Source organism: Mustela erminea, chromosome 13, assembly GCF_009829155.1.
Source record: "Mustela erminea isolate mMusErm1 chromosome 13, mMusErm1.Pri, whole genome shotgun sequence".
NCBI lineage: Eukaryota > Metazoa > Chordata > Mammalia > Carnivora > Mustelidae > Mustela > Mustela erminea.
This window is the reverse complement of record NC_045626.1, coordinates 84954657-84969232: the sequence shown is the minus strand read 5'-3', so window position 1 is coordinate 84969232 and position 14576 is coordinate 84954657. Positions and strand designations below refer to the sequence as shown.

Sequence of the window (14576 nt, the reverse complement as noted above, 5' to 3'; positions counted from 1 at the left end):
CCTGAGCCAAAGGCAGGTCCTTAACCTACTGAGCCACCCAGGCGCCCCAAGAGAGAATCTTAAGCAGGTTCTGAGCTGAGCCTGGAGCCTGACATGAGGCTCAGTCTCGTGCCTCTGAGATCATGACCTGAGCTGAAATCAAGAGTCAAACACTTAACCAACTGTGCCACCCACGTGTTCCCGATAGCTAACATTTATTGAATGCTTATTCTGTAACTGGCAGTGAGTAGGGTACTCTACATACATTTACACTTACATTTAAGACTTAAAACAACCCTTGGACACAAAGAAGCAAGTGAGGATTCTAACCATTAAATGAGCTAATTAGTGACTTAGCTAATTAGTGACTCAGGATTTGACTCTAGGTGGTCAGTTTCCAGAGTCTTTCTCCTACTGTACCACCATGCTGGAAGAGGCATGTAATGGACCCAAAGCCAAGATGAGTCCTTTGCCTTTGAGGAGCTTATTTTTTGCTTGGGGAATAAAATAGAACTCATAACTTACTGTACTGACCAGGCTTGCATTAAGCACTCATTCAAACCTGTCAAGTATGGCAATTATTTGGTTAAAATGGCCAGTCAGTATTGGGTACCTCATGCACTGACTTCAGAAGACCCGGTCTCATGTGACCTTGACAATTAAGAGGAACTGAGGATGTTAGGAATGCAAAATCCTCTCCACAGATCATCATTTATTTTGGAAACATAATTTATAACCCTTTATAGCCCAACAGGAAAAGAGGAAACCAAAAGATCACAGTAAAAGGCAGAGAAGATAGTGATGACTAGATCTCTTCAAAAGAGAGTCGGAGTTAGTCAGGGGGCACTTGGGATTCCCAGAATGATGACTGCATGGGATTAGAATATGTGTTAAGAAATATACAAGCAGCAGGAAGTGAAACCACATCCAGTGCACCCATTGCTTAATTTTTTAAAAAAGATTTTATTTATTTATTTGACAGACAGAGATCACAAGTAGGCAGAGAGAGAGGAGGAAGCAGGCTCCCTGTGGAGCAGAGAGCCTGATGTGAGGCTCGATCCCAGGACCCTGGGACCATGAACCGGGCCAAAGGCAGAGGCTTTAAACCACTGAACCACCCAGGTGCCCTGCATAATTAAAAAAAAAAAAGATTTAAAAAAAAAAAGGGTTTTTTTTTTAAAAAAGATTCAATTGTGTCATTAACTGCTGGGGTTAGCCTGGACCCCTTAGGTTGAGGCATCTGTGCCAGAGATTGTCCTCCACTTCAGGTGCCATCGCAGGTCCCAGGGTGTCCCCTGTACCTCAGACCAAGTGGCTGTAAATTGGGGGTTTCCATAACCCTGTTCTCAGGTTCAGTCATTTACCATAATGGTTCACAGAACTCAGGGAAAGCATTTTTTTTTTTTAAGATTTTTATTTATTTGTTTGATAGAGATCACAAGCAGGCAGAGAGGCAGGCAGAGAGAGGGAAGCAGACTCCCTGCTGAGCAGAGAGCCCAATGCGGGGCTCAGTCCCAGGACTCTGAGATCATGACCTGAGCTGAAGGCAGCGGCTTTAACCCACTGAGTCACCCAGGTGCCCCGGAAACCACTTTTTGTATTTACTGGTTTATTATAAAGGATACAGACCACAACCAGATGAAGAGGTACATAGGGCAAGGTCCAAAACAGCCCTGAGCACAGATGTTTCTGTCCCTGTGGAGTTGGGGTATGCCACTCTCGTAGCATGTAGATGTGTTCATTGATTCAGGAGTTCTCCAAATTTCGTAATTGAGACATTTTTTAGGGGAGCTTTATCATGTGGGCGCAATCAATTTTTAACTCCGTTTCTAACTCCTCTCCACTCTAGAGGATGAGAGAATGGGGCTCAAAGATCTAAGCTTCTGATCATAGCTTGGTCTTTCTGGCAACCAGCCCCCATTCTGAAGTAGGGAGCCCATCAAGAGTTGCGCTGTTAGAACACAAGACATTCTTATCACCTATTATCACCCAGCAGATTCTAAAGGATTTAGGAGCTCTATGTCAGGAATTGGGAGCAAAGACCAAATATATATCTTATAATGTCATAGTTCCTCAAAATATATGTTGAATGAAAGTGTCAATGCCTGATTGTGATTTGGGGATCTTCTGAGAAAAGGAAGTAAAAGGAACACTTCAGTAATCATAAATTATACATTATCTTTTATAATTAAAACAATGATATTTTTATTATCAAAACATATTATCTAGTTAAGACATGTGAATACCAAACTAGAATTAGGATGTATTTATTTATTTATTTATTTCCAAAGATTTTATTTATTTATTTGACAGACAGAGATCACAAGCAGGCAGAGAGAGAGGAAGGGAAGCAGGCTCCCTGTTGAGCAGAGAGTCCGAGGTGGGGCTTGATCCCAGGATGCTGAGATCATGACCTGAGCTGAAGGCAGAGGCTTTAACCCACTGAGCCATCCAGGTGCCCTAGAATTAGGATGTATTTAAAAACTGGTGCCCTCTGAAGAGAGAAGTGCAAGTTCATTACCAATCCTACATGAAACCAGCTAATGTTACAAGAAAGATCTCTAATACAGACATGAAGTAGTGAATACTGGGCAATTACCCTATAGAATAATGGGCTTAACTACAAGAAAACAGATCCTACAAAGTGTGATTCTCCTTGAGATGCCTTTGCTGATGACATTAGTTTATGCGGTCAACTAAAAACCAGATACAAATATGATGCACGTTATTGTTGGAAGTGTCAGACATTACACACCGTTGACATAACACATCACCCTCTCACCTAAAGCATCTGTGGGGAAGGAGAAAGGGGATAGTGGGAAGATCCAGAGTCCAATTGTCATTACAAATTCTGACTCCATTTGGGGCCTCCAGGGGTGGTAAAAACACACTAAGGATAAGGCATCAAGAAATAAAATAAAATAAAGGTATAAAGTTTCAAAGGTTTATCAGAATGGAATCTGTAGCTCATACATTGGAATTCTAGGAGCAAAAATTTAAATTCTGAAGAAGTCCCATATAACCAACTTTTCGAATACATTTCTTACATATAAGAAGTCGTGTATCATCTCCTATCTCTGAAAGACAGTAAAAATGAAAGTCCAGTCTGGCCTAATTTATTCCTGAGTTTAAAGCCAGATAAAATCCTGGGTCAAAAAAAGAAGTGTTTTGCTCATATTCATGTTACATGAATGCAGTTAAAAGCACCTGGTTTTCAAAATGTATCAAAATGGTACACTTTAGCATATGTATTAAGAAAACTCATAGACCCTTCATCATTTACAGTGTTGAATAGTGGTCTTTATTTATTCTTTAAAAGAATTGTTTAGAAATAATCAATTCTAATATCAGAACCATGAAAAAGAAATCCTGAAGGAAGATCCTAAAACCTCTGACTGTCCATTTTCACATTCTTAGAGGTCACTGTACAGAAATGGTAAAGGTTTGGGTGTGAGTTGCTTTTTAAGTAGCAGACTGTGTCCATTCTGATTGGCTGCGAAGTACAGGATGTTAAGGACACAAAGGTGGCCTTTTCCAGTTTTAGCAGCGGTAGCTACTTCCAGTCCTAGTAATGGGCTGTGGGTGAGAATGTATTGGGTGGTTCAACAGTTAGACTGGATGGATTCCAGGGCTGGTCTGGTGGGTTCCCTGATTTGTTCTCATCCCTGATAGGACTGCCGAACAGAGACCGAAGCCCCCATGGAGCTTCAGGGGTGGTCCAGTCTCCCTAAGAACCCTAGAACCATGGAAGGTCTAGGCCCAGTCTGTGTTCCAGTGAGTCAGGCTTGCTCTCTGTCCTCCATCTATTGCTGCGTCTCAAACAACGCTGAACTTAGTGGCTTAAAACAATGGTTTTGCTCCGTGGGTGCCCTGGGAGGTGTCTTCTGCAATGGCAGTCCGATGCTAGTAGAGCGTGGAATCATCTGAAGGCTTCTCTCCCATGTCCAGTGACTGCGTTTGGATGTCTTAGAAGCTGGGAAGTGGTCAGACATCTCTGTTGTCCATGTGGCTTCTGGAGCTGCCTCACAGTTGGGTAGTCTGAGGAGAGGCAGACCTCTGTATGGGGGCTGGCTTCACAGCAGCCATGGGACAGGACGGGAGGCAGAAGCTGCCAGCCCCAAGACCAAGACCCCGAAGCCAGCACAGCGTTACTTCCATGATTGGCTAAAGCAGTCAGAGCTGCGCACATGCAGGGGGAGGAGACATAACCCTTAGGTTATGGACGAGTGCCCAAGAATTTGGCCACCATTAATCCTCCACAGTGTCCCGCCAGCACCCCAAGGTTTGTTCATAGTTGTACCTTATCCCAGTCTGGCCTCACAAGGAGCCACTTCACATTCATGTAGCTCTTTGTGCATTGACCAGAAAGTTCATGTACACTCTCTTGAGTTTGTCCTCCTGACCCCTTGGTTAGGATAGCAGGTTGGGTAGGAGGGCAACTGCGGCGCAGAGTTAAAAGCCAAGGACCACACAATTTGCTGGGGACAGAACTGAGGCACAGATCCGAATCTCTCGACTCAGTCCCTGCTGAGGGATTTGAGTTTGTTTGTTTGTTTGTTTGTTTGTTTGTTCATTTCTGCTCTCTGACACATCTAGAGCTGCAGGAGCAGAAAACACATTTCCCTTTGGTTGAACGTTTGGCCACAGATCTTTGCAGGTCAAGCTCAGGGCGCAAACAAAGGAAACAAACGTTAACACGCCTGCTCAGCCCTGTGCCATCAGCAAGGACTCTGGAAGCCGGTGTACTGGCCTTCTCTCTTGGGAAACTCTCTCCGGATCGTCCAGCGGCAGCAGCTGGGCAGGATGGCAAAGTCGGCGAGGTCCTGGGAGCCGAAGCGCCAGGTGGTGTAGCACCTGTAGGCACAGTGCCGCAGTCGGCTGTTGGCACTGTCATCCAGCACCAGCAGGGGCTCCTGGTAGAGCAGGAGGAACTGCAGGACCTGTCGGGACAAGACAAGCTTCCTGAAGGGCTCCGAGGTGGTGATGCAGGCACCAGGCTTCTTCCGACAGCACAGCTCTTCCAGGCATCTGTGGCTCTTGGGGAGCTGGGACGGGAGGCAGTGTCCACACTGGCACCAGTCTGGGCTGTTGCTGGATAGAGGAGTCGCTTCCCTGCTTAGCAGCTGCATCTCCTCTGGTTGCCCAGGAGTAGGGGATGGGTCGTGGAGAGACAGGGGCAGCCTGGACAAGTCCGTGAAGTCCGTTGAGGGTCTCTGAAAAAGTCGTTCCCAAACCCATCAGCGATGACAAACTCTAGGGTTTTAGATTCTTTAATTTTGGCATTAAGTTATAAGATTACACTTAATATCACATTAATACCAGTAGCTGTCATTTATCAAATGTATATATCAAGACTATACTAGTGTTTTATAAATTTGCCCTGTTTAGCCTTTGAAGAACCTTGTGAGATATGTGTCCTTCTCTCCATTTCACAGATTTGGAAAGTGAACTTCAGACACGCCAGGCCTCCAGGCAGGTATCACCTGCTCGTGGAGACCTTCTTGCCCTGATCCCCCTGATGTAGGTAGTTCCCCTCCACCCAGGTCACTCTTAGCGTGTCATGAGATTCCGTGTTCTTGACAGTACTTGTCACTGTCTGAAATGATCCTACTCATTGATATGTCCTGTTGATGTTTCTTCCACATGAAAGCGGGGGGGCGGGGCGCCTGTTCGCTTTGTCACTACTATATCCCCATTGTCTAGGCCAGCACCAGCACACGGTAGACAGTAAATATTTGTTGATTTTGCTCTACTCTCTCCTCTTCCACCAGTCTCCCTCTTCTAGCAAATCCATTTATTATCCTCCAAGAGAAGTTGCCATCATTGACATCATTTATATCTGTTCTTTGTAGCATATACCTTCATTCATCAGGCAAAGTTTGAGTGAGTACATTAAAATTAAATAGTTCCTATACATGAGCACTTAGAGCAGCACGATTTACAATAGCCAAAGGGTAAAAACAACCCAAATATCCATCAACAGATGAATGGATAAAAATTTAATGTCTTAAACCTTTATTTTCAGGGATCATTTCTGTAGTTTGTTAAAAATATGTCATGTCCATACAGTGGAGTATCATTCAGCCAAAACAACAAAAAAGGGAGCAGTGTACTGATACCCACTACAAATAGATGAACCTCGAAGCCATTATGAAAAGTGAGAGAAGCCAGTCACAAGAAGGCAAATACCGTATGATTCTCTTTATATGAAATGTCTAAAATAGGCAAATCCATGCTGACAGAAAGCAGATTAATGATTGCCAGGAGCACCTGTGTGGCTCATTGGGTTAAGCGTCTGCCTTTGGCTCAGGTCATGATCTCAGGGTCCTGGGATCGAGCTCCAAGTCAGGCTCCCTGCTCAGCGAGGAGCCTGCTTCTCCCTCTCCCTTTGTTGCTCTCCCTGCTCATTCTCTCATTCTCTCTCCCTCTCTCAAGAAAAAAAAAAAAATTAATTCCAGGGACTAGGGGGAGGTGGGTGTGAGTAATGGCTGTTGAATGGGTACAGGGTTTCCTTTTGGGTTGATGAAATAGTCCTAGAACTAGATAGTAGGATGGTTGCACAGAATTGTGGGTAAATTTTTGAATTTTAAATGTCACTGAATTGTATGCTTTACAGTGGTTAAAATGGTAGATTTTATGTGTATTCCCCCTTACAGCCCCTGAGTTCATGTTACACCCAAACCCGAAAAGGACATTACAAGAATGGAAAAATTTTGGCCAGTCTCTCTCAATAAGAGACATAAAAATCTTAAATATTAGTGAATCAAATCCAGCAATAAATACATAGAGTAATATATTACTTTCAAATAGATTTTATTGCAGGAATGCAAGGTTGGCTTAATATTTGAAAATCAATTTCTGTAATTCACCACATAACGGAAAAAAGAAAACTCACTGATAATTTTTTGAAAAGCAGAAAATAGCATTATTTTAAAATGCAGTATTAATTTATAACAAAAATTCTTAGCAAACTAAGAATGGAGGGGACTTTTCTCAATCCAGTAAAGCATTCTTTAAAATTCTACAGCAGGGGCACCTTGGTGGCTCAGTTGTTAAGTGTCTGTCTTTGGCTGAGGTCATGATCCCAGGGTCCTGGAATCAAGCCCCACATCAGGCTCCCTGCTTGGCAGGAAGCCTGCTTCGCCCTCTCCCACTCCCCCTACTTGTGTTCCCTCTCTCACTGTCTCTCTCTCTGTCAAATAAATAAAATCTTAAAAAAACAAAAACAGAAATCCTACAGCAGATACTAGAGTGAAATATGGAAAGCTTTCTTCCTGAGATAAGGAATGAGACAAAAAGATGTTTGCTATGACCACTTCTAATCAACATTGTACCAGAGGTCCTAGCAGCTGTAATGAACACCAGGAGCTGGAAGCGGCAAAGAAGGATCGTTCTTTAGGGCCCTCAGAAGCCCTACCAACACCTTGGTTTCAGACTGCCTGCCTCCAGAATTGTGAGAGAATGAATTTATGTTGTTTTCAGCTACTTAGTTTGCAGTGATTTATTATGGCAGCTGCAGAAATTATACAGTCCCACAATCGAAGCTGCTGCGGAGAGCAGGAATGAAAACACCCCCTTTAGAGAATGGTTTGATAGTGTCATATGCCGCCAGCCTTCTGACTCGGCAGGTCCACTCGTAGGCACCATATGTTTACCACGGCAGCTTTACTGCATATGCGCTCCAAATTGAAAGCTACCCAAATGTCCATCGACAACAGAAGGAATAAATAAATTGGATGTTTATAAAATGGAAGTTATACAATGAGAATGAACTATTCCTATATGCAGTGTCATGGATGGCTCACAAAAACAATACCGAGTGAAAGGAGTCCGACACTCCACAGAGTATATAGTGAGTACATACAGGAGTCAAATTTTAGAAAATCCTGGAAGAGATAAAGCTAACTTTTGGATAAAGAATAATGATGATGTTTGAGGGAAAGTAGTGATTGGGTGGAGGCGTGCAAAGGGCTTCTGCTAATATTCTGGGTTACATGTGTTTACTGTGTTAAAATTCATCAATTGCAATTTATACAACTTTGTAGCTATATTTTTATTTATTTATTTTAAAGATTTAATTTATTCATTTGAGAGTGAGAGAGAAAGAGCACAATAGTGGGGTGAGGAGCAGAGAGAGAGGGAGAAGCAGACTGTGCGCTGAGCAGGGAGCTCGATGTAGGGCTTGATCCCAGGACCCTGAGATCATGACCTGAGCTGAAGGCCAATGCTTAACTGACTGAGCCACCCAGGAACCCTTTATATTTTCTTTAAAGAAAAGAAAAAAAAAAGACTAAATGTTTTAACTTACTGGGATGTTTTCACCTTCGACATTTTGTAGACTTTCCCCAAGTAGCTGCTGGTCCACCATCCTGATGTGGGGTTCATCCACAAAGGACACATATTTTAATGTCTAGGAAAAGAGAGTTAAAAATTTTACCCATTTTTGTACAGAATTGTCAACAGTCACATACCTGAACAGGTCTAAAGGCAAGTGTTATTGGTATTTACCAAATGACAAACTGTTAGAAGCTGACCAAAATTCTTACTAGCCAAGAATGAATGATTTCTGGGTCCCAAGGTGACTCAGCAGTAGAATCCTATGCATCTTAATATGTGGGCTCAGAGTCTCCACAGCTTCCTCCCTGATGATTTTAGGTCTCCCATGTGCTATGTAAAAATCCTCTGTTATGTTCCCTCAATTTCAGTAACTCTACATCAAGTATCTCCCGAAAATTTTACTGTTGCAACTTAAATAATTTATATTTTTGTTTAATTTCATCCCATCTTGGGCCATGAAATGGTAATTATTTTTAGTTGCAAAAATGAGCTTTCATTTCAAATTGTATAATACATGTCCAAGTGGCCAGTGAATTGTGCCTTCAGGCTGCTGAGAAAGGACAGTAATGTTCTTAGGAGGGAAAGACAAAGATACCCCTTTGTTGTTTGAAGTACTGGAGATTTCTCCTTGATTAGGGGAAATCATGGAATCAAGTGTAGAGGACCTGCTTAGTAGAAGCCAAGTTAAATCAAAACAATCCAGATGAGCTCAAATTCCATTTGACTTGTCTCCCATCCTAGGCTCCTTCGCAGAAGCAATCACTGTTGTCACTTTTGTGTGTGTCCAGTAGCTTTTTGTATGCATATATTATCTTCCTTACACCTGTTCATGTGTATGTGTAATAAATGTATAAACTATATAGGACATATATAAAACATATAGAATGTATGTATGTATTTGTATGATTATATATATTTATACTTGTACATGTAGAAAATTCATAGGATGAATTCATATGTGTAGTCTTTTTAACCTATATACCACACCATATATATTGTTCTGTAGTTTGTTTTTTTCCCTTTCAACCACACGTTTTGGGTATTTGATCATGCCAGTACCTGTAATTTAGAGGTTATGAAGATGAATTCTGAAACCAGCCTGCTGGAATTGGAGTTGGAATTCCAGCTCCCCCACCTACTAGCTGTATGACCGCAGGCAAATTATTTAATTCTCCTGCACCTCAGTCTCCTCATCTTTAGAAAGGTGACAGTATGGGCGCCTGGGTGGCTCAGTGGGTTAAGCCGCTGCCTTCGGCTCAGGTCATGATCTCAGGGTCCTGGGATCGAGTCCCGCATCGGGTTCTCTGCTCCGCGGGGAGCCTGCTTCCTCCTCTCTCTCTCTCTGCCTGCCTCTCTGCCTACTTGTGATCTCTCTGTGTCAAATGAATAAATAAAATCTTTAAAAAAAAAAAAAAAGAAAGAAAGGTGACAGTAGCACCTATTTATAGGGTTGTTGAGCCAATGAATTAATATATATAAAGCACTTTGAAGTGCTGTACAAACGTTTGCTCTTAATTTGCCATGTATTGTTTTAAACCAGTGCCTGGCGTTCCTTACTATGGGCTGGTCACGGTTTCTTTCACCGTCCACCAGTTGGACACTGGAGAGATGCTCTTCCTTGAGGGTAGGTATGGAGAAGTGGAAATGCCAGGCTGTAAAGTGTGTCTCACCTCAATGTTATTAGATCCTGCCAAATTGTTCTCCAAAGTTGCTATTTTTTTTTTTTTTTGGCTGTACCAATTTAATAAATTGGACAAAATTGACAAGTTCTAGAACATCAACGTTTGTTCTCCCTCTATCTTGCCTCTTCATTTTTGTTTCTGTTCTTCCTTAAGACCAAAGCGTTCACCTGAGAGGTGGTGGATCAGGGTAGAGTCTAGAGTCTCGTCCACCGTGGGCTTACAACTGTGATTTGGGCCTTATTTTTGCATGTTTCTCAGTGATCCGACTGACTCTCTGGGTTATTCGGCACCTGCTGATGCAATGAGGCTTACCCGCTTTGGCTCCACAATGAGCTCCCCCTTCTTCCTGTAGTAGTATTCATTGACTGCACAGTATTTACAGCACTTGAAAGAGGGATAAATGTGGGATCGACAGCATGCGCTTGAGTAAGTGCAGATGAGCAAGTCAATGATCACAGTGACCTGGGAAAAACCCAAATCAGTGCCATGTTAGTGAGATTCCTTTCTGCCAAATTGCTTTCCTATAGCGTGGAAGGAGAATTCCTTACCAGACCAAAGTAGGAGAGGACTGAGCCAACGTAAACTGCCAACTGGATAATGTTAAATTTTCCTCCCTGAAAACAAATGGGAAGGTGACTTGGTTGACATTCAGAGCAGTGCTCTTTTGCTCTACCGTGTAACTGTCAGCTCCAGCAGAGGAGGGAGTCTGTGGTCACAGCAACAGAGACTGCACACTGAAAATAGGTATACTGTTCATCCTGTTCTTGCCTTCTGGGATGTGCTCGAAAACATGACTTTTAAACAAAGAACAGTGGAACCCACACACTGAGTTAGTTATTTTTCCAAACAAGGTGAGAGTTTCAGACAAGTTTTCCCTAAAAGTGGTTTGAGATTACCTTGGAAGCAGAGGGAAGGAATGTGTGCACACTCTTCCCTTAGGTGTCCTCGTGGTTTTTCTTCTCAATGATCTGTCCATCCTCTCAGCTTCTATCTCATTGACTCTTGTGTTGCTTACCACCATATGACATAACATATAACATAAATAATACAGTTTTGGACAAGGACAAGCTGTGGGCATCTGTGGATTTTTGCATGCCCAGCATCTCCTCCCTCCTTCTTGTGGGGGTGGAGACAACACCCCTGTTTTCCTTTGGAGAACCATCTCTGTCCATACTTGGTCCATATAGTTTGAGGTCAAGGGGCTGGTTCAGGGCAGGGCCACGACCGGCCGTTGAGAGTATGGTATGACCTAAACATAGTGATTAGTTCAGCACAGGGCATGTGGCCCATATTGGGCCAGTCAGAGCCAATGGCATCTGCCTGTATCCTTTGCCAAATCTTTTAGCAAAGAGATGTTCTCTTTTTTACTGAGAATGCTGGGCCAGTAAGATATAAGGAGCTGCCTGAAACCACCCTGTAGACATAGCCAGCTAAGGATGGTGCCAAAACAAAGGAGAATAGATGTAAGGAATGGAGAGAGGCAGATTCCTAAGGATGTTGTTTGAACATCTGGATCCAGCAATGCCTGAAGCCTGAAAACTGCCCCTCGATTTTTCACCTGTGTGAGATTAAAAAAAATAATAATTTTTTTTTCTCTAAGCCTGTCTGAGTTGGATTCTGTTACTTATAAAGTATTTTGCAAAAGGATTTCTTTCTTTCCCTCTCTCTTTTTAAGCATTAGAGTATTTTAAAAGTTGAATATCCAGTTTTTTTCCCCACTCGCACTCTTGTACTCATTAGATGACTTCTTCATGGACAGGACCCCAAAGACATTTCTTCCCCCTCTTATCCCACAGGCAAGATGCATAGTGCCAGTTAATGACTATGACCGAAACATTCACCCCTTGAGGCACTACAGCAATAATTAGGACAGTCCCAGGAATGGAGGCGCCAGTGGCTGGCAGCAGAGACTTACGGTGCCAAAAACCAGAATGTCAAAACGGATCCCGAAGACTTTTATCAGAGTTCGTTTTTCAACGTTGTTTTCCTTGTAGTACTTGGCGTATCTGTAGGAGGAGAAGGATCCTTGTATATAAAGATCTGTCTGAACGTGCTGGTATTTCATGAAAGGAAAACCCAAAACAGGAGCCGAGCGAGTCTTCCTTGTTCATCTTCTAGCTCTGCTGCAGTTGGCAGAGGGAAGAACATAATCCAAACCCACAAATTACTCTCTTGGAACCAAAGCACCACTTCCCACGTTGCCTCCTCTTCTTCCGCCATCACACAGTGATACAAAATCTGCTTTCCATTTAAGATGAAGACGAACAATTTTTAACCAATACAGTATTAACAAGAAGTGGACAAATTTTTTAAAAAAAGTTTTAGATAAATTCAAGGATTTCTTTCTTTCTTTCCTTTTTTTAAGATTTTATTTACTTGACAGAGATCACAAGTAGGCAGAGAGGCAGGCAGAGAGAGAGGAGGAAGCAGGCTCCCTGCAGAGCAGAGAGCCCGATGTGGGGCTCGATGTGGGGCTCGATCCCAGGTCCCTGGGATCATGACCTGAGCTGAAGCCAGAGGCTTTAACCCACTTAGCCATGCAGGTGCCCCTAAATTCAATGATTTCTTAAGAAGTCATGCAAATAAGCCAAAAAGGGTTTGGCTTCTAGAACAGAGTGGGGTGGGGATCCTAGTTAGTAATGGCCAGATTGGGCCTAGTTGCCCTTCAGCCATCTGCTCTAATTACATTTTCTTAGATTCTGTATTTGTCCATTTACACTTTTATCACCAGGGGCAAACTAACAGCCGCGACTGTTGACATCTTCCCTGTAACCCAGCTTTGGCAAGCACCTGAAAATCATGTTACAGACCCTCTGGCCAATCCCATGTCCATATCCCCAACCACCTCCTCTCTCTAACCCTCACACACCAAGCCAATATTTCCCCTGTGCCAGGTCACTCAGGACCAGGTACCTATAGAGAGAGACTGCTCCTGTGGCCTGGAGCATGTCCACATTACTTAAGCAGGCCAGTCCTAGGCTGTTGCCCTGTCCTGCATTGCCTGTCCCATGGAAAACACAATGAAGGTTCTGGGCCCTGCTTTTCCCTTGATCCTTCCATCTCCTGACCAACCCCGGTGCTTCCCCTTTGGCCCTCTGTGGCATGGTGTGCCCCTCCTCTTTGGAAATGTAAGAATAAACTTATTTCCATATCAGTGACCTCTCCATGTCATTACTCAGCCACCTTTATAAATTAAGACTCAGGCACAAATCACCATCGCCCCCAAAGACACAGCTCTCACCAGTGTTACAGTCAGGAAGAGCAGAATGTTTTGTTTTCATGGATAATTAGGAAGGCTTAAACCACATAACACAAGCCTTTTCAATCTGTCCCTCCCCCTTACCACCTTTCAGAGATTGTTTTTAGGTAAGATATTTTCTTTCTGAGTTCTTAATTCGCAGTCTATTTACAGGTGTGGAGAGAGAAGAAAACAGAAGACAGATGCTCTGCCAGAATCCAGTCTGGAGCATTTGAAACTCAGGTTTTTTTTTTTTAAACTCTCAAAATGGGATGTTGAGATCCGTTAGATATTCTTAGTTGCTTCAACACCTATTTCTGGCCAGAGGGGTTTTGATTTCCTTGCCTCTGATTGCTCCCAGTCCATGACCGTTCTTTCTTCTGCTGCTGTACTGAGTGATTTCTTTTTGAATACACAAAGCAAAGGGTATTGGGACAGTGGTTCTTGAACTAAGGATAAGAATCGCTTGGGAAGTGTGTTCAAAGGTCGATTCCTGGGCCTCATCCCCCAGACGGTGGTTTCAGAAGGTCTGAGATGTTTCTGGAAATGTTCCAGGTGGATCTGGTGCACGTGGCCAGTGGTCTACACTCTGAGGAACACTAGGCCGTGAGCAGAATGTTTTTTGGACACTGTAATGTTTTGAATAACGGCTCCCCAAGAAGATAGGTCCAAGTGCCTAACCCCTGTACCTGTGAGTATGATCTTATTTGGAATAGGGTCTTTGCAGATGCGATGAAGGATCTTAAGATGAGATCATCCTGGATTTAGGGTGGATCCAGTGACTGGTCTCTTTATAAGAGAAAGGAGAAGAGAGTTGAAACAGAAACACAGAGGAGAAGCCCACATAAAGACAGAGGCAGACATTGGAGTGATGCGGCTTCAAGCCAAGGAACATGGGGAACCAAAGGAGACTGGGAGGGGCAAGGAAGGATCCGCCCCTAGAGACCTCAGAGACTGTGTCCCTGCTGACTTAATTTTAGACTAATGACCTCTAGAGCTGTGAGAGAATATGCTTCTGTTGTTTTAAGGTACCAGCTTTGCGGTCATGTGTTACAGCGGGCCCCGGAGACCGACATGGGCAGACGCCTACTCTGAACCAGAGAAGTGCGTCGGGCCTGCAGTGTGGGCCTGCCCTGCTTCATATATCCTGTAAATAAACGGGACATGTTTGTCAAATAAGGACCTTTTGCCATGGATCTTTTGGTAAAGGACAAAATTTTGTAATGTGATCAACTTCTTCAACTTCCTATGTTTTAGGAAGTTCTGTTTTTTTATAAAACTCATATAACCTATAATTCCCTTCTCTCTCTCTCTCTCTCTCTCTCTTTTGTGGCTGTTTG

The 14576-nt window shown here is 43.3% G+C and overlaps 2 protein-coding genes across 4 annotated transcripts in view; one reads left to right on the top strand and one right to left on the bottom strand.

Moving 5' to 3' along the window:
* IFT81 (intraflagellar transport 81) overlaps positions 1-14576 on the top strand; it is a 225667-nt gene that overhangs the window by 22060 nt on the left and 189031 nt on the right. Inside the window, exon 1 of one of the 2 annotated variants that reach the window (XM_032309049.1) lies at positions 12539-13479. The exons of the other annotated variant lie outside the window; for it this stretch is intronic. The gene's annotated coding sequence lies outside the window, so the exon portion shown is untranslated. Of the gene's footprint in view, positions 1-12538; positions 13480-14576 lie in introns of those variants that run through there. 2 annotated transcript variants of the gene reach the window in all.
* The window catches only part of P2RX7 (purinergic receptor P2X 7), a 47814-nt gene continuing 37516 nt past the window's right edge, over positions 4279-14576 (bottom strand). For both annotated transcript variants that reach the window (XM_032309056.1, XM_032309057.1), the window contains 5 exons: positions 11914-12004; positions 10547-10612; positions 10311-10460; positions 8288-8389; positions 4279-5192 (listed from right to left, as the gene is read on the bottom strand). In XM_032309056.1, the coding sequence (XP_032164947.1) occupies positions 4698-5192; positions 8288-8389; positions 10311-10460; positions 10547-10612; positions 11914-12004 (904 nt within the window). In that variant the 3' untranslated portion in view covers positions 4279-4697. The remainder of the gene's footprint in view (positions 5193-8287; positions 8390-10310; positions 10461-10546; positions 10613-11913; positions 12005-14576) is intronic.